Raw genomic sequence first — 21,605 nt, forward strand, 5'->3', positions numbered from 1 at the left:
TGAAAATAGTGGTGGCTGCAGCAGCCCAGGATCGTGAATCTTCTATTTGTCTTCTCTGAGTTTGATTGGTTTCCCCATGTTATTTTTCATGTCTGCCCTATGTATGACTCTTGACTCCTGCCCCAATCCTTAGCCCTACTGCAGATGTAACCCTTTCACTCCTTTGATTATCATAGTCTGTTTCTAAGTCAGCATCTATTATTCTGAAGGGATCCTCATGGAAGGATACTTTGTACAGTGCCATGTGGCCTCTAGCCCTCATTCCCTCTGATTCAGGAAGCTTCTCTGAAACCCACACTAAAAAAGCAGCTGTTTGGCCCTGTGTGGTTCAGACACCAGTTTTGTTTCATTTTGAAGCCCAGATCTGTCTACCTTGGCCCAAGATGTAGGACTACAAAAGTCCTTTTTTACAGATCCAGATTTCTGCCTTTTGGGCTCAGGTTCTCCAGTTCTTTCTGGTTAGTCTTGTGTAACTCCAATAAACCAGCAAGATTTTGCTGTCAGAGCATTTGGCTAATTTTTTATGCCAAACAATGACATTTTTAATATTAACTGTCTGCATACCATGAGTATGTAAATACTTACATTTGATTATGTAATGGGTTCTTTTAAGTGGTGATTTTTGACAGCTACAGCTCAATTTTATTAACTGTTTCTTTCTAAAAATTAAGAAAATATAGGATAGCAAGAGCGGAAACAATACTTTTTAATGTAAACAAGTTGGTCTTAGGGAGTTAATGAATGGAGCAACTACAGAAAGATGTAAAAATCATTGTATTAGTGACTAGAAATGTGTCATGTATAATTCAAACCAAATCCCACAGGAAGAGTTCACCTAATATACATGAACTGTTGAGTGCTTTAATAAACAAGGAAACTGAAAAGGGCAGCCTTTGTAATCCAGACATCTTATTAATACATACAGGTATTTGCAGCCAAGCAAAGAACACTGTATTTAACACTGAAGTGTATCTGAGAAACAAGACAGGGAATTGATAATACCACGGTGGTTAAGCACAGAGCAATACAACAGTCTTAAAAACACACAAAAAGTCTTGCAAACCTCTGAAACCTTTTGGGATTTGCTTTCTCAGTCAGGAGTTGAGGAATAAGAGTTTCTAAACTGAACATCTGAACTTGCTATAATCCTGTAGTGTTTTATTAGTAACTACAGTAGCCATTACCTATATACAACCTGGCAGCATTTGGCTTATTTTCAATCAATGTTGTAAATGTCACAGAATAGTGATATGAGACCTTGGTGGAAGTCAGCTTTTGCTTGTGTTTTTGTGCTCTGCTTTTGTGCTGATCTGCCTGACATAGGAGAGCTGATTTAAAAGCTGCTCACAGTATTTTCTATCAGAATGAAGTCTGAAGAAATCAGACTGAAGAAAACCTTTACCTTTTTGCGTGCATTTTTTTGAGTGTATTTCTGGATGGCTGTGGACCTCCACACATGCAGAGAATGAAAATCTAACAGACTGACACAGATTTCAAACCTGTAGTCAGTGCGGCTCACTGTGGTAATTGCTTACTGACCTCCCTTTTGGACCCTTGACAGAACCTGTATTTTTAACAAGTGCTTCTTCTATGACCTCTGATTATGGATAATTAGCGAGTATTCCCCTCTTGGTCTTTCTCTCACTTCTTGTAAACCAATAGGTGTTGTCTAGTGTGGTCATTTTTCACTGAGGGCTTGCTTTAACTGCTTTTCAAATAAGTCTGTACTGAGATGAGCAGCTTTGTGGTTCAGGGCAGCCTTCTGTGTGTGGAGATTGAGTTCCTTGGCCTCCCACAGATTTGGTTTAATGACAGTGTGTGGATTGCTTTGGAGGGCATTCATAGTTGTTTTCTTTTTCTTTTTTCCTTTTTTTTTTAGCCAAAGTTACCTAAAAGTGAGTCTATATTTATTGTTGAAGAGGAAGGCCATATGCAGATATCTCATCTTTTTAGACTGTAGGAAGAGCCTCAAGGTAGCTAACTTGTTATCAACTGAGTTGAGGTGACATTAATTCCACATTATGATTTAAAATCGGACCACTCATTGATTTTGATGGGAGCACACCTGAGCACACTTGTTTCCTTTTCCAGGCACTGACTCATACAACCTGAGGCATCCCTCATTTAGACTATTAGGTTTAACTTTTTTCTGCTTTTCTTGTCTTTCCTCATAACATTTAGATTGCAGGTTTTGAAAAGAAACAACTGATCTACAGAAGTGGCTCAAGCAGAATGCATTGTTTGGGGGGGGGGGGGGGGTGGGGAGGAACCAACTTTTTGGGGGCTGGGGGTGGGAAAAGGGGGTTTGCATGTACATTTCCTCTAAAGATTTTAGGGACTATCAGGGTGCCTGCAAGTGCTATAAAGTAGGAACTGAGAGAATCATGTAAAAAATACTATTGGAAGTGACCTCAAAAAGTCATTTACGCCAGCTCTCTACCCTTCAAAGTAGAAACAACTGTTCTTATCGGGCGCAAAGATCTGATTTGCATCTTTATTAACCTAAGTGCTCTTACTCACTGGTGACCTTTCTGTACTGGCTTAAATGTTTTTCACAGTGCACTGAGATCTTTAAAAAGGCACGTCTTTTATTAAGCTAGGTGCACTTTATTTTGTTTGTAGATAGCATAAATACTGTCTGAAATGGCTGTGCCATGTGTGTGGAAATCCATCTTTTATTGTTAGTGATCTGACAGTGCTTCATAGAGAGGAAAGGAGGAGGAAAACAGATCTTACAGAATTCACTAACAAACCTGAAATCTTTGTTGATCTACTGTGTTTGCATCTCAGTGCTGTGTTGAAAGAACATTTAAAACTTACCACCAGAAGTTTGGCTAAGAGAATCCCATTCAATTTGGGATCATTTTTATCCTTTCTCTATTGGCTTCTGGAAGTGGCTATCCAGGTTTAAGTGTCTGCACTTGGCGTAAAAGACTTGTATGTGTTGACTTTTAATGTACCAATCTTTGAGATTGCCAGGCTCATCTTCTGGGGAAATTTTATATAGTTGGAGTGTCACATGAAGTGTGTTGCTTTTTTGCTAAATTCCTTTAAAGTTGTTGAGATTTCCCTCTTTTATTTCTGACTTTCTTTCATTTCATGTCATAAATAACACTGAGTTTGCTGAATTGCTGCCCATGAATTGCTTCAAGACATGATGAACAGAAACAAAAGGGGAGCGAGAGAGGATTTATTCAAACTTGACATTACCATGAGCAAGTGGCACTTTGAGGCACTGCCCTAAATAAATACCAGGAACCCCAAAGCATTTACAGGAATTACAGAACTGATGTGCTACTTTAAAGCCATCCCGAATGTAAGCAGAATCAGAAAAATTAGCATGAAAGACCAAAGGTTAGCAGTGCTGCTGGTTTGTGACAGAGATTTAAACACCCAAGCACACAGACAGCAGTGTTCTCATTTTAAATGTGTATATAATACAGTAATTTTGCATATTTAAAAAAATCCATATCCTTATATTCTCAGAAATATAGGGACATTTTATCTGAAAGGAACATCAGAGCTATAACCCTTTCTTCTCATTATGCCCACATGCTTTTGACAGTGGAAAAAGGATGCACTGAGCAGATGAAGAGGGATTTATTTGTCTGCAGGGGGAACATTCTTCAATAATTATAACTCCTTTTAAGTGGGTGTTTGGAAATAACATCTCTGAAATGAGATTGCAGAGTTGTTTTAGCCAGGGCATGTATCTGGCAGTGAGTCCTTCAAACACTGTTTACAATGGCATTTTATGAAGTCTGCAGTCCTATTTTGCTGACAATTGCAACCTGTAAAATGCTGGCACATACCATAGGGTTTTAAGAAAATGGTTTGCTCTTACACCTGCCAAGACATTTAGGGCCCTGTTCCCTTTCTTCAGGATGTCTGTAACTTCCATATATAGTCAATATGAATTGCTCATATCCTGTGCTAGGAAAATAAGGCCTTGTAAGCCAATGTGTTAAACTCTGTTGTCTAAGGAGCAGTGTATGAATAAAAATATCCAGCTTTTTCAGTATTGGTAGCTGGTTTTTCTTCGCCTCAGTAGCCCTTCCATAGTTAATTTTACATACTAAAGGTCTGAGTCTGCATCATTTTCAACCAGTGTAGGATTTAACTTTAAGTGTGGGAAGAAATGGCCTTACCTTCGTAACTTTCCTCCCTGGTTGTAAGGTGGGAAAATAAGGTTTATGAGACATTTGCTTTTTGGATATTATAAATTTGCTCTTGAGGCATTTCTCTTACTGTCATGGCAAGGTGTACATCATAAAGATTTGTAACAGAAAGTGCGTGTTGAAGCTCCACAGAGACTTAATGATGGTAAGGTCCCAGAGCATAATTGTTTCTCTGTATTGCATTGGAAAGCAAAGTATTCCAGTGACTTTCTCCTTGTGAAATCCGAAGAGATAAACAGCGTGCCTCTATAGAAGTGTAAATATTTTTCTTCAAGACATTTAGAGTTTCACATGCTGTTGAGAGTTATTTTTCTTTTTTCTAGTGTGAGAAGGCCTGCATATTCAAAACATTTTCAGGCTTGCTGTGTAGTTTAGCTAAGGGTGGGTGTATCTCACAGAGCCTGAGGTTTGGTTAACACTGCCAACTATTTCTGGGTTCACGTGGTTCATTCGTCTAGTTGAAGCCCGAAGAAACACTTCTGCTGTGTTTCATTTGTGGAGTTTTTCCTCTTTTCAGTTTGTTTTTGTTTGTTCTGTTTCTTGTTTTGAGTTCAGATTTCCGCTCTGTGCTCAAGTTGAACATCACCTTATGAAAGATCGTGTGTGTGTTTTGGAACATGCAGCTTGTGGTGCCTCTTTGGTCTCTCTCCTGGAGCCAAGGATGACCGACTCAATAATAAATATTAAGGAATTCTTAAGTGAGACTGTCACATATGAACAGCAACATCTGGCAATCTTAGACTTCCCATCAAGTAATCTCACTTCAGCAGTCAAGTTACTTTAAGACCAAATGCAGATGGGAATTACAGTTGCCATGGCAGGTATTGGTGCCTGCTGAATAAACACATGCACCTACATATCCTTTCCAAATGCTTGTTTAGACTTATGTCCATGTGGGAAGAAACCCAGTAAAGTTCCTATTTCTTAAAACCTTCTTTTCATAATAGCTGACTATGCTTGAAATTACACCAGGTAAGTTTAACATCTCCAAGTTTCAGAGCTTCTGATGAGAAGCTGGGATGCGCATCTAAGAAATCACAGGGTGGTTTTTACATTTTTCTAATCTCATCTGTTTACTACAGATAACCAAGTTTCAGTCAGTTTCTCCTGCACTGCCTGCATAGGTTATTCAGCCCAGATAACATGATGCCCTCTAAAAATAATTCTACTTCCCTGTTTAATTGCCCCCACAGTTTAAAAACACTGTGATTTATTTCTGATTTAAAAAGGCTGCCTTAAGACTCCAGCTATTAATTCTAGCTGTGCCTCTTCCCAGGTAAACAAAGGCCCTCTTGCTAACCCTTATTTTCTCTTATTCAGAACATATGTACATATATATATGTAGATATATATGTGTAGGTACAGATATATATGTGTATTCATAGAATCAAGTCACCTCCTGGTCCTGTTTTAAATAAACTAAGCTCTTGTCATTTTTCAGGTTTCCCCAAAACACTTTCTCTGCAGCTGCCAGTAGTTGTGTTATTCTGCTGTTCCTCTCAGTTGCTCTTTGCTTCTGCTCACTGTTTCCTGTTGATAAATCCCGGGATTGTACTTTTTTTTGCCTTGAACTACATCCTGATATGGCACTTTCTCATTTGGTTGGCTAACCTGTCAATAGTTGCTTCCCAGTTTTCAGTCTCTTTTGGTTTCCCCCCTCTTTTTTTTGTCCCCCTTATTTGACTGAGTGATCCCTGGCAACCCTCGCCTGCCATTAAGTCTGCTTTCTTCTACTATTTCATACAGGAAATGGGCTTTATTGTGGTATACGGATGGGCTGGATTTTCCTCAGAAACATTACTAGGTGTGTATCAGGAGCTACACAAAGTAAATGTAAGGAGTGTATCAGAAGATATTCTTCATTGAGTCATCAGTGGGTTAGGTTGTTCTCTTCTGTGCTTGGGACTCACAGATTAGAGCATGAGTGAGTCAGGGAAACCAGAGCTGCATTCCCATCTCCACAATTGGTTTTTCTCTGTGACTTGAACACCTAGCTCCACTCTCAGCTGATAATATTTATCCACTGCATTACAGCCACTGGAGAGAGAAGATGATGGTTTTACAGAGCTGTAGAGAATAACATCCAACCTTTTGGTGGGATTGGAATCAATCAAGTCTAGACAAGGTCAGATGCAGAAAAGCAGAATCCATGGTGCTCGGCAAGTTAGTGCAACTTGCTGGTGTTACTGAAGACTGGCATAGAGAGAGCTCAGTGGCTGTGTTGTAAAGAAAGAATTTTAGCTGTTTCCACACATTTTTTGGCTATATGAGTGAGGGCTCAGTTTGTTATTCACTTAGACTGAACAGTAGCAAACAAGGTTAAATGATCCCTAACCTAGACTACAGAGCTGACAGTTGAATGAGTCAGAGGAATATTAGCTAACACCAAGATAGCTCACCTGAGGGGGGAACAAACCAAACAAAAATCTAGGGGTCTACTTAAGCAAACCCTCCACTACCTCAAAACAGCCTTTTTAGATGTCTTGTTCTCTGTTTTATTTCAGTTGTTCTTAATTATGTCTCTATTCCTGTTATTGTGCCTTTTTTATCACATGAACTAAACTGTTACTGAATTTTGTTTTTAGAATACCACCACACCATAGTTAAAAAGTTTGTTGTGTCCCAGGCTTTTCCCATGGTGTACAAAGAGGCCCTAGCCACATTCTCTGAAACTGATGTTCTTAAAAATTACCTTAACCTGGGTTGCATTGGTGTAGGTGATTTACCTGTACCGGCTTGAAATGCAATTTTACTGAAGCTTATGTCTGTTCATAATGTAGGAAAGGCACAGCATTTATTTTCTGATTGATTATTTTTTTCTCTTATTAGGCATTTTAAGTGTTGTTTACCCCAAGGGTTCTAGGGACAGCTGGAGAATTGCAAAACTAACAGTGTTAGGGACTAATAAAGTAAAACTTGATTTCTTAAAAAAGGGGGTAAATTTTATTACCTGAATAATACTGTTTTGCCCTGATTTCTTTCCAATTTATACTACCTTTACCTTTTTTGATTTCAGTATGTGGAATTGGTCCCTAGTTGTAAGTGTCATTTAACCACACTACCTGAAAGTGAAGGCCAAAGATTCAGCAGCTCTGCCCATCCTCAGGATGGAAGGTTTCCCTGACAAGGTTCTTTAACAAACAAGATCTCTCCAGCAAAACCAAAAGACTTTATTATTCCTGTTTATGTCTGAGGTAAACCAAAGTAAGACGTGTCCCTCTGTTTGCTCCATTTTTCTTTATTTATTTAATTCAGGAAGTCATTGGCATTAAGGTGTTTAATAGCTCCTAAACAGACAGAGGCTACAAAGGTTTCCCCCTAATTGGTGTATGGCTGAGGGCAGTGAAGAAACCTGCAATTGGGTTGGGTGGGATTTTGAAGGAAGCAGGTGTTCAGGAGGCTGGAGCACCTCTCATATGAAGACAGGCTGAGAGAGCTGGGCTTGTTCAGCCTGGAGAAGAGGGGGCTTCGGAGAGACCCTAGAGCAGCTTACAGTGCCTAAAGGGGGCTGCAGGAAAGCCAGAAAGGGGCTTTTAACAAGGGCGTGTAGGGACAGGACAAGGGGGAATGGCCTCAAGCTGAAAGAGGGGAGATTTAGATTAGAAGTTTGGAAGAAGTTCTCCACTGTGAGAGTGGTAAGGCCCTGGCACAGGTTGCCCAGAGAAGCTGTGACTGCCCCATCCCTGGCAGTGTTCAAGGCCAGGTTGGACAGGGCTTGGAGCAACCTGGTCTAGCAGAAAGTGTCCTTGCCCGTGACAGGATGAGCTTTAAGGTCCCTTCCAACCCAAACCATTCTGTGATGCTGTGACACTGGCACTGCTTGTTTGCCTTCCTTTCCTTCTTCTGCTCCTCTTGCCTCAGCATGCAGAGGCTGATTTCTTCTTTCTGTATCCTGGACTGCATCAAAAAGAGCGTGACCAGCAGGTCGAAGGAGATGATCCTGCCCCTCTACTCTGCTCTCGTGAGACCTCACTTGGAGTATTGTGTGCAGTTCTGGCGTCCTAAACATAAAAAGGACATGGAACTGTTGGAACAAGTCCAGAGGAGGCCACAAGGATGATCAGGGGACTGGAGCACCTCCTGTATGAAGACAGGTTGAGAAACTTGGGGCTGTTCAGCCTGGAGAAGAGAAGGCTGAGTGGAGACCTCATAGCAGCCTTCCAGTATCTGAAGGGGGCCTATAAGGATGCTGGTGAGGGACTATTCATTAGGGACTGTAGTGATAGGACAAGGGGTAATGGGTTAAATCTTAAACAGCAGAGGTTTAGATGGCATATAAAGAAGAAATTCTTTCCTGTTAGGGTGGTGAGGTACTGGAATGGGTTGCCCAGGGAAGTTGTGAATGCTCCATCCCTGGCAGTGTTCAAGACCAGGTTGGACAGAGCCTTGGGTGATATGGTTTAGTGTGAGGTATCCCTGCCCATGGCAGGGGGGTTGGAACTGGACGATCTTAAGGTCCTTTCCAGCCCTAACTGTTCTGTGATTCTATGACCTGGAAGACATGCAGTTGTCGGTGCCTATCTTGCTGCAGGGCAGAAGGTTGCTTTGCAGGCAAGATGTGAGGCTGTTGCTGGACCCATAGCAGTGTGCATTTTTCAAAGAGTTGGGAAGGCATAAAGAAAAAGGTTACTTGGACTAAGAAATAAGGACATTTCAATATTTCTTTGTAGTTTTCTGAATGATATTGTTATCGCTGATTTAAAATAAACAAGGGCTAATTCCACACGAAAGCCAGACTGCTGCTTTTGCAGAAGGTACAAAGACTTGTGGCATCAGTCATCCCTGTGACACTAACATGAGGTGACAAAGAAGAAGGTTCAGGCTTCTGGCTACAGCCTACACTGAACATAATGACTAAAGCCTGTTTTCCTCCTGGGAGAGCCTTTAAAATGGCAGCAGCTGGAAAAAAATGTTGGCAAACATGCCCCTATAAATAAAACCTATCCATCCCCTGTATGGAAAGCTATCTTCAAAGGTACGGAATAGCTTCCATATGGAGCAGCTGAGTAAGATGGGGATCATTCAGCTTGGAAAAGAGATGACTAAGGGCACATATTGTAGAGGTCTACTCCTGTATCTAATGGCATTGAGGGATGTTCAGCAGTTTTGGAGGGTTTGGCAACATGTTGGTGATACTTTGCCTCACATTTGGCTTGTTTCTTTTTGCTGATGTGTTCCTGGCCCTGTGCCTGAGATTTGGCTTATTTGTCCTTTTTACCATTCATTCTCACTGTTTTCTTTCTTTTGCTCTATTTTAATTCATTGTTCTCATCAACTATTTTTAATCCCATCCACCTGCACAGGGTGATAAAAGTAATTAGTGTTTTTGAATCTCTGGGGAAGTTTTATCTGAGTGAGGAAAGAGGAAATCCCCTGAAGTGATTTTACAAAGTTCCTGAACTGCTGCACCAAGCCTGTTTCTTGCCCAGCTAATGCAGGGTCACTTGAACTGGAACATGCCCAGCAATGTTGCTTAAAACCACACCAGATGTGCTGTGCTCTTTACTCGTTTAGTCGTCTGTGCTTTATAAACCACAAACCGCTCTGGCCCTTGTGGAGCCACTGGAGTTGTAGTGTGTGACTTCAATCAGAGTTGTCTGTGTTGGTTTTGTAGGCAAGGGTGTCTGAGGCTGCTTCTGTGAAGCTTCATCTTCCCTGGAGGAAAACTGAGGATGCCCTGTAAGGCTGCTCAGACTAGCAAGTTTGGTGGTGCAGGAGGAGGATGTGCACAGTCACGCCTGTCCGAACACTACCCAGTGTCAGCACATCCTTCTTCCTGCATCCTGGTGTGCCCAGTCCTTGGGTGTGCGTGAAAGCAGGGGAAAGGGGGTTGAGGGGAAGCTAAGGCAGCCTCGAGCTGTCCCAATGTAATAATTCAGGTACCAAGGTGGAAGATCTTCACCAGGAGCTCTGCTAGCTGCAGGGTTGACTCTCCACACCTAGGGTTTGCTGGGGAGAGTGCTGGAGAAGTCAAAGGTCAGAGCAGCTCTGCAGTGCCCTGGGGACCCTGACCAGCTCACAGGTGCTGCAGTCCCTTTGAAGCCGGTAAAGCTTGCACTGGGAACTGGTGTAGTCCAGGCCATAGGGATCAGCGGTGAGAACCGGTGATTAAGAAGCCCTCATCTGCTCCCCATCTATTTCCTTTAATGAATAGTTTTCAGCCAGAATTGTAGATGAAGTCTCATGGGTTTAAGAGATATTTTCAGCTGTATTAAAAGTGTTTGAAACATAATTTTAGAACTCAGGAATTTGAGTTCAAATGAGATCTTTGCATATGTGTCTTTCTCTCCTTTTCTTTTTTTTTTCCTTTTTTAATGGCTTAGAAAGTTTCTAACGATACTTTACACTCCAGGGTCAAATGTTGTTTATTTTGCATATGGCAATAATATTTTTTTAACACTTTTCTCTAATGTTGCAACTAAATGGGCAGGATTTGTTACTACATCACAAAAAACATTGGTTCTGTGTCTAAATTTAGATTAAAAGCTGTAATTAATCTACATAATAACAGCTACATTTTTTTTTCTGTGTACAGTCTCATTCTCACGAATTTTCTGTGTGTTTTCAATATTCTCTGTTCATTAAATTTACAAAATATGAGCAGCACATAAGTCTATTAGCAAGACATAGAACCATAAAATGGTTTGGGTTGGAAGGGACCTTAAAGCTCATCCACTAGACCAGGCTGCTCAAACCCCTGTCCAACCTGGCCCTGCTATAATTCCATGTTTAACTGTGCAGACAACAGCTTCATTTACTTCCAGTGTCATTAATTTGTTGTCCTTGTTTTACCTTTGAGTATTCCATGTGGTTTTGCACACCTGTAGGTTGCATTTCTACTGAACATATTTGTGTGTTGCCAGGCTATGGAATGAAATTTTGGAAGGAGGAATTCGAGGTCCCTGCTGCAGTTAGCTGTGCTGGAGGTAGCTGGCCTTGTGTTTGCACTGGGAAGCTCTGCTTCTTGCCAGGGTTCACATCCTGGTCACCAGCACTTCACCCTTTGGTGTGCTGTGGGAGCAGTCACAAACAGCGAGCAGCAGTACTGCCTTCCTAAACCGTTCCAGTCTTTGCAGCCGAGTGTTTTCATGGCATATTCTGTGCAAGCATCCTGGTTTACCCAAAGAGAGCTTACCAGAGAAGGTTCCATAGTTTGAAGGGAGGATGGTTTCAAATAGGGTTATGGTGACAAATTCAGCATGTGTGTCTCTGTGCAGGGAGTCGGAAATGATGGCATCTACTATCTCTTGCTGTATTACCCTGCTAGCAGGGGGAAGGGCACCTCAGGCAGGCACGGGTTTGCTGAACCCTGCCCTTGTTTCCAAGGAAAAGAGATGAACAGCTCCAGCTGTTCTGCTTATTCATCCTGCCTTTTCAGAGGAGTGTTGGTGCTCTCATGTCAGGGATGAGGCTGGGATTTAGGTACTCTGCTCTTATCTGTCAAGAGCCTTTATTGAGTTGTTAAATGTAGTTTCTCTAGTTTCCCCATTTGTAAATGAAAATATATTTGTATCCGTTCTAAGAACACCAGGCACAATAACTAGTTTGTGTTTGCATTGTACTCTACCCTTGCTATGTAAGATGCTTTTTAAGACATACTTTCTTTTGGCACAATTCCACTGAAGACAGCAGTGCAGTTTCATCTTTAGACAGTGGGTGTATTTTGCCACAACTCTGAAAAGGTTGTGTCTTACTAATAAATTATCCCTATAGCATATTTTGCCATGAGTTAGAGTGTATCCTAGCTGTGACGCCTATGTGAAGGAGTCTGGCCACCTTGTACAGGCATGAAACCGTGAATTCTAGAACAGAGAGCTTACAAGTAGCATATGCCATTAACAGTATGTATTGTTTAGTAACCAAGGGAGATTTCTAGAGAGGTCTTCAGTGCATTTGTACATTCAGTACAAATGATGAGCAGTTACAATGAAGTACTATCCTGGTTATGATAACAGTCTCAAAAATCTGTGCCTTGGGTTGGGGTCTGAGGAAACGTCTCACAGAACCACCCATGTGCTGTAATTAAGTGTGAATAAGTAACACCAGGTTGGTTCATTAGCATTGGTTATTTCAGCAGATTGATGAGCTGACACTGTGGGAACCAAGCCCAGGAAAAGTGCAGCTATCGTGCTGAATTTGAGTTTTGTAGCTTTTTACTTTCTTTTTCCTTTGCTGCAGTTCCTGCATAAAATCAGAGGAAGTCAATATATTCTGAGCTCTTGCAGCCCTGGCAAGATCAGCATTGATTACAAAAACATGAACAGAAATTTCTTTGTCCCTAAACGGTAATAAAGAGAGGCTGAGGCTGCTTTTCACAGGGAAGATCACAGCCAGAAGCATCTTGAACTCTCCTGGTTTTAGCATCAAAAGAAATGAACCGAGAGCAGCTCTGCTGGAGGTTATTGTTGTTCACTTCAGGACCAAATAGAAAACTTTGGTGTCTGTTGCTTAAATACTGCGGCCAGACATCAATATCAGCAGACCTTTTTTCTTTACAGGTTACTTAATTATCCTACTGCATATTTGTGCTTCTGCAGTGAAAAGTGTTTTGTGACAATAAGGTTGTCTAAGAAAAAAACAGTTTGTGTACAAGCGTTTCCTTCTTTTCCAAATGGGAAAAGTGCTGTAGGGAAAAGGTGTCGCTCCTCTCTCTGTGGTTGCTGCATTTGCCTTTTAAGGAAACCTGATTTACAGTTAAATGTTTTGGAAGATGGGCAAAGGACCAAGGCGAGTGCTAACGGTGCCAAGGAGAAGCGGGAAATGAGGGAGAGGATAAGGAAATATCTCTCTGCTTTTAAACAGAGAAGGAAAACAAGTTGGAAATGTGGGTGGGGGGGAGGAGGGAAGATGAAAGCACCCACGTCATTGCAAAGCAAGGGCTCTAGAGTAAAACGAGAAAAAAGATGATATGGTGAAACCTCGTGTTCTGATAACTTCAGAAGCTTGATATCCACAGAAACAGGGCTACGTGCTGCTATGCTGCCTTTGCTTCTGACCTTTCCCTGTGTTTTATTTCCTCTCAGGCTGGGCACCCTAGAAGGGAGTCAGCTCTGCCCGCCTGGTGTTTCAGTGTTAGCAGTGGGGACAAAGAATGGTCACACTCCTGCCTTCCTTTCCCAGCAGGCAGCAATCCTACACCCCTCAAAGTGTGAGGCAGAGTGAGGCTGCCAGTTTGGGGTACCAAGGGGCAGGTAGTGCCTGTGGGCCCTAGAAGTGGGCTGGCAAAGACTTCTACATCCCACTCTGCAACCTTCTCTCACCATAGGGTGAATTCCTGCTCAAAATCTCCTCCGTCCATTTCCCATGGTGAACTTTCTGGGATGAGCACTGAGACAAGAGGTGGACGCAGAGCCTGGTGTGGTGTTCAGCAGAGCTGGCATGCACAGCTCTGAGACACTAACCTGCCCTCTTTCCTCCACGTCAGAAATGCACCCTTCTGCCTCTGGTCAAGCCTTAAACTGGGGCTTTGAGAAGCAAGAGGCACCAACTGTCTCAGCCCCAGTCCTTTCTTGTTTGTCACTGGTCACAGAAACAAGGTGTGGTTTCCTCAGTCGGCACAGAGAGGTACTTGTTGGCATAACCAGATATCTGATTTTGGCCCTATTGTTTCCTTGTCATGGCTTGACTTAATCCTTCTTCTCTCCAGGGGAGATACAACTTTCAGTTCCCAGTGAATGAGTCTGTGGTTTGAGACCAAAGTTCCATCTGTCCCTCTGTTTCTCGTAATGCAAACAGCAGCTGCTTGGAGAAGAGTATAAGCATGGGGTGAACATTTCATCCTGCCTCCCCAGAATCACTCTCCCGGCCTCCAGCATTTTGTGGTCCCTGGCTGTCTTTTGTACTTGGTGTCTCTATGGTGTTTTGAACACCAAGATCCTGTCTTTTTGGCCCCTTATTTTCTCATGTGAGGCCCTTCCTATTTTATTCAGAGATGCCTTTTTTGCTTTAGAGTCTTTGATGAGGAACCTCACTGAATAACTTGAGACAACCTGATCTGTAGTTGTCCATATCTATTATGAAACCTCATTAGAAATTGGTGTCCTTTCTAGTCCTCTGGCATTGAGACACGATATAAGAGATTATAGATGACAGTTTGTAGTCATTTCACCTATGATAAATGATGCACCCACTATTTATTACTGTTACTTACTATATATGGCTCTTCTCTTTGCCAATTTTCTCTATAATCTCATTTACTGGTACTTCAATTTGAAACCAATGCCATAAATGCTCCATAAAGGAGAGTTCCTGCAGGGAACTGTCCTTTTACCAAGTATGTTTCCTTACCAATAATGCTTCCCAGTTGGCCTACCTCAGAGTCTAGAGGGTTGTTTGCACAGTATTACGCTGCTCATTCTCTGAAATGGGGGAAGCACAGAAATCAGCTTTTCTAAAATACTGCTTTGGTTTCCACAAGTAATTTTTTTAGTTCACAAAAAAGTAAGGCTATGTTTATTTTTAAAGGAGAAACACAGTTAACAGCTGATACTCTGGTCAATTTGTAATTGCACTAAACAGAAGAACTGAGATTGACCACTCTTTGGATGATGTTAAACTCTTAGAGCCCTTGTTGCAACCATGAAAATATTAGAACAATTTAGATGGCATTAAAATTGAGTTGAAATGCCATCTGCTTAACCTGTGTACCATTTCCCATGTCATTTCATTGTAAAGAAACCAAATGCAATTATCAAGTGATAGCATTTTCAAAGAGCACAAGGTGTGTAGCAAGAGGTGGTATCTTCTAATAGCCCAACTGACCATTCTTGGTTACAGTTTAGACCATCAGAAGTACAGCAGCATCACACTGATTCCTTTCTTCCTTTTTATTCTCTTCAGTACTACTTTTATAGCTGAGCTGTTGTTATGGAGAAAAAGTAAAAAATAAAAAATAAGGTATTCTTTAAAAAGTGTCTCTGCTTTGCTCCAAATTTGCTTTAAAATATTGCATGTCATCCGGATCATGTGGTAAAATCCATTCACATGGACACAGGCAGGAGCAGGAGCTACAGCAGGAAAACCATCACATGGTTGGCAGCACAGTAAGTCCTTGTGCAGAGCAAGCACTGCTGACCTTGCAGGAGGCACCATGGCCGTATTGGCTCACAGTGTGTGGGGCTGGCTGGACCCACAGACCATGGACTGCAGAGCTTGGCACAGGCAGGCTGTCAAGTTGTTTAGATATGCATCTGGTTTGCTTTTTCCTAATACCTGCTAGTTACTGAAGTTGATTCCTAAAAGTGAAATTATTTCTTCAAGAAGGGAGGGTTACTTAGGTTCTTGCACCCTCCTGCAAGGCTGAGCTCTGAGCAGGACTGAACACTGTTTTATCAGGACAATTTCTAATCTCCAAAATAGCGTTTGAGTTTTCAGTTACAAAATCTGGAAAAGGAAATTGTTGAGTACTTGATTTTGATATACAACATAAGAGGATTCCTTTATTTATGTCTTGATAGGATATCTTGGAGAAAACTCTGTCTCTCCCAAATTGGAATTCTATTCAAATACTTCAATTAATTATTTCTCAGAGTGACTTGTGGCTGTTGCCAAGCATGAAGAATTAAATCTTCTTTTCGAAGCTCTGTCAGAAACATACCGTTTTAGAGCCACCATCAAAAATTGACAAAGCATTAAAGCAGCAGCCCGCCACTGCTGGGCCTGACTGCTAATTAGGAGACAGAGGACTGTTCTCAATATCACCCCTGAGGCTCCCTGAGCAGACTCAAGAAATATCACAGGTTTGCCAGCACAGCCTGTGGCCAAGGTGGAGGATTGACGTACATCTTCAGATGTAAAATCTGTTCATTTCCTCTACAGAAGCCACTGTTACAGAACTGAAGTCTTTCTTTCCCTCTGTTACCAGTGAAAAGACTGTTACGCTGGGAAAAGGCATCAATTTTGCATAAAAGTATGCAAGCTGAAATGTATTTCCGTAGCCAGGTACTGTGTGGAGGATGAGGGTTTGGAGAGAGTATTCCAGCTCTTTTTTCTGAAGTGCAGATCTTGCCATTGAAAACACTCTGACTTTATCACTGTTTTACAGCTCTCTCATCCACTGCCATGTGTAGGTCTGGGAAGGCAGCTGGTGCCTGCTGCAGACTCGGTATCCATCACTCTGCTCTGCAGATCATAGAACCATAGAATGGTTTGAGTTGGAAGGGACCTTTGAGATCATCAGGTTCCAACCCCCTGCCATGGGCAGGGACCAGGTTGCTCCAAGCCCTGTCCAACCTGGCCTTGAACACTGCCAGGGATGGGGCAGCCGCAGCTTCCCTGGGCAACCTGTGCCAGTGCCTCACCTTACTCATACTGAAGAACTTCTTCCTAATACCTAACCTAATTTAATGTGGCCATAGGGTGTAGAGGTCAGAAACAGAAAAGCTGCCTGAAGACTGGCAGCACAATTTCTCTGCCCAGAAATATTTGATTAGGCAAATACGCTTCAGCAAGTTAAAGTGACTTAAATTATTCAAATGCCTGTAGGTTCTACCTTACTTGTTTTGTTATTGGCTCATAAGGAGAGAGCTTTGGTATGTTAAATGTATTCCAAGCCAATAAAGAAAAAAAAAATCCATTCACTACAGCCTGAATGACTTTGATTTATGAATCTCTGATTCATCGTGACAGCTACTGAAAAAATTCTTGTAAAACTGTATTAATCTTGGCCAGAAAAAGACAAGAAATGCATTAGGTAACAAGTGCCACACAATACAGTTACTATTGTGGGTATGCTTAATGAAAGGCATCATTAACACACCAGAGAAGCAACAGTAGGTATTGCCACATACTTTCTCATTTCTTAAGTCTATTAAACAAATGTGTACCTGGGCGTAGAAACACATCCCTAACATTGATGTCTCATTACCTTATTTCCCTTCTTTAATGTGTATAGTCTTCATGTTTCATATAGTTTCAAGCATTCAGAGTTTCATGTGTCATGTTTTATACAAACATTTTGTTGTATAAAAGAGGAAAGAGAAATAATTTACTTTCATTACTAAGTAAATTACTTTCATTATTATTATTTTATTCCCAATATGGAGCATATTTGAGATCAAAGACCTAGCTTAATGACTTGATTGATCAAATAGCATTCTCTATAGTGCCTTGAAGAAATTATCATAAGCTCAGTAAAATGGAAGGAAAAAAAATCCAAACTTGATTATTATTTGCTGCAGATTTGGTTATTTTTTTCCCCAAGAATGCTTCATTACAAATAGCAATATTTTCCAAGAAAATAACTAGATAGTCTGAATTTTGAATATATTAAGGGTTTGAATAAATAAAAGCAGCTGTTTTCCTCTTGCAGTAACTGCTTTGCAGCTCTGAATGCAGTTTAGCTTAGCATATATCCATGGCAGTTTACTTAGTATCTTGTGGTTTTTTAAACTATCTTAAAGGCCTTAGGGCCAAAGCGGGAACAGGCCATCCTAGCAGAGAGACGTAAAGAGGAGAGAGCAGAAGAAGAAGTTGTATGGCTGCAGTCCTGTTCAAAGCCAGTTATATTTCCACCGTGAATCAAAGCCACAAAGCTGTGCTGTAGCTTAATCAGAAAAGGCAGGTGATGAAAAAAGAAATGAAGTTAAATTCGTTCAGGAGATCACTTTTCTTTTTTCTCCCTCTTTTTCATTTCTTTTCCATTAAAGAAAGATAGGACATTACTGTGGGTGCTTGTTCTGTTATTACAAAAATACTAATTTCATAATTGAACAATGGAACGTGTTTCTGTATTTGCAACGTGTCATACGTATCTGGCCTGAGCCCTTTATTTACAGCTCTCCAAAAGCATACTAAGCTATACTGAGTTGAATTAAACATAATTAAACTAACTGTTAAGATTTTTAAAGACATTTAGGATTCAAGATTATTGGACAGTTAAAATACTTTATCTATATTTTCAACTGAAAATGGTTCTGTCTGTATCTCCCATTTTCCTAGGCTTTCAGGTAATATCATTCACATACATACCTGAAATTGTACATCCCATGTTGTATTGATGATGTTAGAGGTCACTGGACAAGTGAATAGGTCAAAATTGTGGCTTTTGGGAGGAGTTGATGAAATTAATGTTTTCAGCTGTGAGATTTTTCACTAAAAGCTCTCTTTTGCTGTGTGTGAGGTGGTTGCTTTGGTTTTCTCCTAAAGTGATGTTATAGTATTTATTTTCTTAAAAGAAAGCAAAGAGAACAAAGGCAGACTGTGGACAGCTAAGCACTGCTCCAGAGAATTTGTCTTACTCACTGCAGGAAAATTACTGGCATGGCACCAGTGCCCTACTCAGTCACTTTGAGACATGGCAAATTTCCCCTACGCTGTTAGGGTAATGCATGTATTAGCCTTTTGTAATAAGCAGACGCCAGAAGAGCTGCTAAGGTAGATTTCTCTTGGCTGCTGAAGGTGGGCTCTTACTAGACAAATAAAGGGAAATAGCTGAAAATTATTAATGCTTTATAGAGGAGTATGAGCAGAAAGTTTCAGTTTCCTATCATGGATACATAAAATTCTTGACTCAGCCGAGCTATTGATTTCCTCCTATTCGCTGACTGGCCTGTTCATAGTCAGGCAAGTGTTACGATGGAAAGTCTCACAAGAGGAAGAGTGGTGATGGTTGCACTTTTATTCCAAGACTTGAGAGAGGGGGGTTCGATTCCCAACTTTGCAGCAGATTTGGTGTGCGAGTAGCAACAGTCTGCCACAGCTATTTCAGTACCTCAGATTGATCCAGGCACCCAGCAGAATTTGGTAAAGTTTCCACCACAGTTAGCATTTTCCACTGAACACCACCCACCTGTCTGCTTTAGTATATCTGAAATCCTGCTGGACACCTCCTGGACTTTAGCATCCCTTTGAAAATCTGATTCATGCTCCCCAGGGTTTTTTCAGTGTTGAAATGTCTGAGCTGGAGCATGAGGACCAGGTCATAGTGCTGCCCCAGTGAAGCTCAGGTTGGATATCAGCTTGGAGGGGGATGCTGCTGGAAACACAAGTCACCCTCTCATATCTCCATTCACAGCCAAGCAATCCCTTCCCACCTCCGTGAATGTTCAAAGGTAGGCAGCACTTTGTCCTGCCACAGTCAAAATACAGGTAGTTGTGGGGTTAGCAGTGTGCTGGCTCATTTCCTGGGATTTCAGCTGAAATTCTGAAACCCCATCTCATCATTGTCTCTGACTTCAGACCCCCCAGTTTCTACCTTTCTTTCTAAGTGCCAGTTTGTGATCATTTCATATGCTGGTGCTTCTAGCATGTTTCTGCAGAAAATACATCCTGTTTGTCCTTAACCACTTAATACAATTCAGGATCTGACTACTGCAAAACAGAGCTTAGTTGTAAAAATTGTCTACATACTTGCCTTGAGACGTGGAAAGAATATCCCTAATAGTAAGCCATAAAGTGATAGTTTAAAGGCTGTGAGGAGCATCTGGTGGCACAAGGCAGCAGGTGAGCTGGGAACATGTCAAGCTCCTTGTGTCCCTGCAATCATCTCCCATTGCCAGCCCTGGGTGAGGGCAGCGATGCTTTGTGATGTTCAGGCTGTGAAACCACATGGAGATCTGTGATTGAAAATATTTCTGATCTGAATGCAGAGGTGCTTCTCTGGCAGACTCGTGACCCTGCAAAATGGGCTATGATAAATGTACATGGAGTGCTGAATGGAAGGGTACTGGCTGCAGCATCTCTCTCTTTCTGCAGTGCTTACAACAATATTGTCTAGATAAGCCTCAGTAGCGCTGGAAATCTGTGTTTGTGTCAACCCATGAAACATGTTTTATATATCTCACTCAGATTAGTTCATAGAAGCACTCTATGTAACTGATCCTAGTTGAAACCTTCACCAGATACATCTGACTTACCTCTTAGTGAGCAGGAGGGAAGAACAGGGAAAAGGGGAGCTTTTTTGTTACTGTTTTGCCTTTTGACAATCACTTGTTCTATGTGCACCTCCTTCAGGTTTCTTTTTTGTCTCTTCTCTCTGATAGGCCTAGAAGATGTTGTAGCAATAATGATTCCTGAACCCAAAGGAAAAGAGATAGTCAGCCTCCTGGAGAGGAACATTACTGTGATGATGTACATAACCATTGGGACACGCAACTTGCAGAAGTACGTCAGCCGGACCTCTGTGGTGTTTGTCTCCATCTCCTTCATTGTGTTGATGATCATCTCGCTGGCATGGCTGGTCTTCTATTACATCCAGCGATTCCGCTACGCAAATGCCAGAGACAGAAATCAGGTGAGCAGTGCTGAATGGCTGTTTGTGTTTCCAAAAAATCACCACGAGATCAGTTTAGAAGTAGCAGTTGAGGAAATTGTGAATGTGTGGTAAAAAACCCAAACCAAAATGAAAAGCAAGGAAGTAAAAAGAATGGGGATATAAAAATGCCTGTGTTTGGGAATAGCCAAGACTTCTGTCAATATAGGTGTGATTCAGGAAAAAATAAATTAATAAATATAGTTTGTATATATTATGGGGATTTTCTCTCATGCAGAACACGCAAGAAATAGACAGAAATTTGATGTTTACTAGTGAAAAGATTGCCTTTATACCTAAGTGACATAGAATGTATCTAGCTAATGACCATTGAGATCAAAATGATAGCTAAAATATAGTGAGGTATGTAAATGTCTATGTGTGAAACAAGGGTTCACAATAGAAGAAGAAATTAAAAAGGAATAGAGTGTTTTCATTTTAATACTTCAGGAAAGTCTTGGGCTTGAAAGGCAACATGTCCCTCTTCTGACAATAATATGTAAGTGCTGTAGTGATGGCCACCGATATAATTAAACCATTGTTTTTTGTTTTGGCATCTTGTCCAAACCCCTTGAAAAAGATACAAAACCTATAGAGCTGGAGAGAAGTCAACAGCAGTGCGAATGAGCCCTAGGTCCTGAGGCACTCTACATTTATAAGGCATTGTGCATCTTTATGGTAGTTCAGCAGTGAATAATAATAGCAATGATAATAATAAATTTAATCTTTTCTTGCCTGGATGCAACTATCTCAGCATCAGCAAACCTGTGAAGCTGAGGCTTCTACATTTCATTCTAATGATGCAGTATAAAATGCCCTCAGTGTATGAAATCTGATAGCCACTTTACTGCAGGGAAAAAATGCACTGTAATTCCGAGATGTTTCTGGACCCTTAATAAATTACTGTCTGGGTAGGGGGACAGTGGCCTTGCTTGCTCTGCAGAAAAAAGTAAAACTGAGTGTTAATAATCGTCTTGTATTGTGACACACTTTGCAATATATACTTACTGTATAGGGATCCCTCCCTCTCCCCTACTGAAAGTCAGGCATCCTCTGAGATATAGATGAGCTGCTCTGTATTTACAGACAGAAGGAATATATTTTCCTTTGAATATACAGCATGAAATTTTGGATAGCAGGAATGAGACTGTCCCAGCTGGAATTTGAACATCACTGGC

General features: G+C 41.3%; 1 protein-coding gene across 1 annotated transcript in view; it reads left to right on the top strand.

Annotated features, from left to right (window-relative positions):
* Positions 1-21,605, top strand: part of RNF150 (ring finger protein 150) — a 165,190-nt gene that overhangs the window by 48,780 nt on the left and 94,805 nt on the right. Inside the window, exon 2 of the mRNA XM_034064755.1 lies at positions 20,159-20,409. Coding sequence (XP_033920646.1) covers positions 20,159-20,409 — 251 coding nt within the window. The remainder of the gene's footprint in view (positions 1-20,158; positions 20,410-21,605) is intronic.

The sequence above is a fragment of the Melopsittacus undulatus genome, chromosome 7 (assembly GCF_012275295.1).
Source record: "Melopsittacus undulatus isolate bMelUnd1 chromosome 7, bMelUnd1.mat.Z, whole genome shotgun sequence".
Classification (NCBI taxonomy): Eukaryota; Metazoa; Chordata; class Aves; order Psittaciformes; family Psittaculidae; genus Melopsittacus; species Melopsittacus undulatus.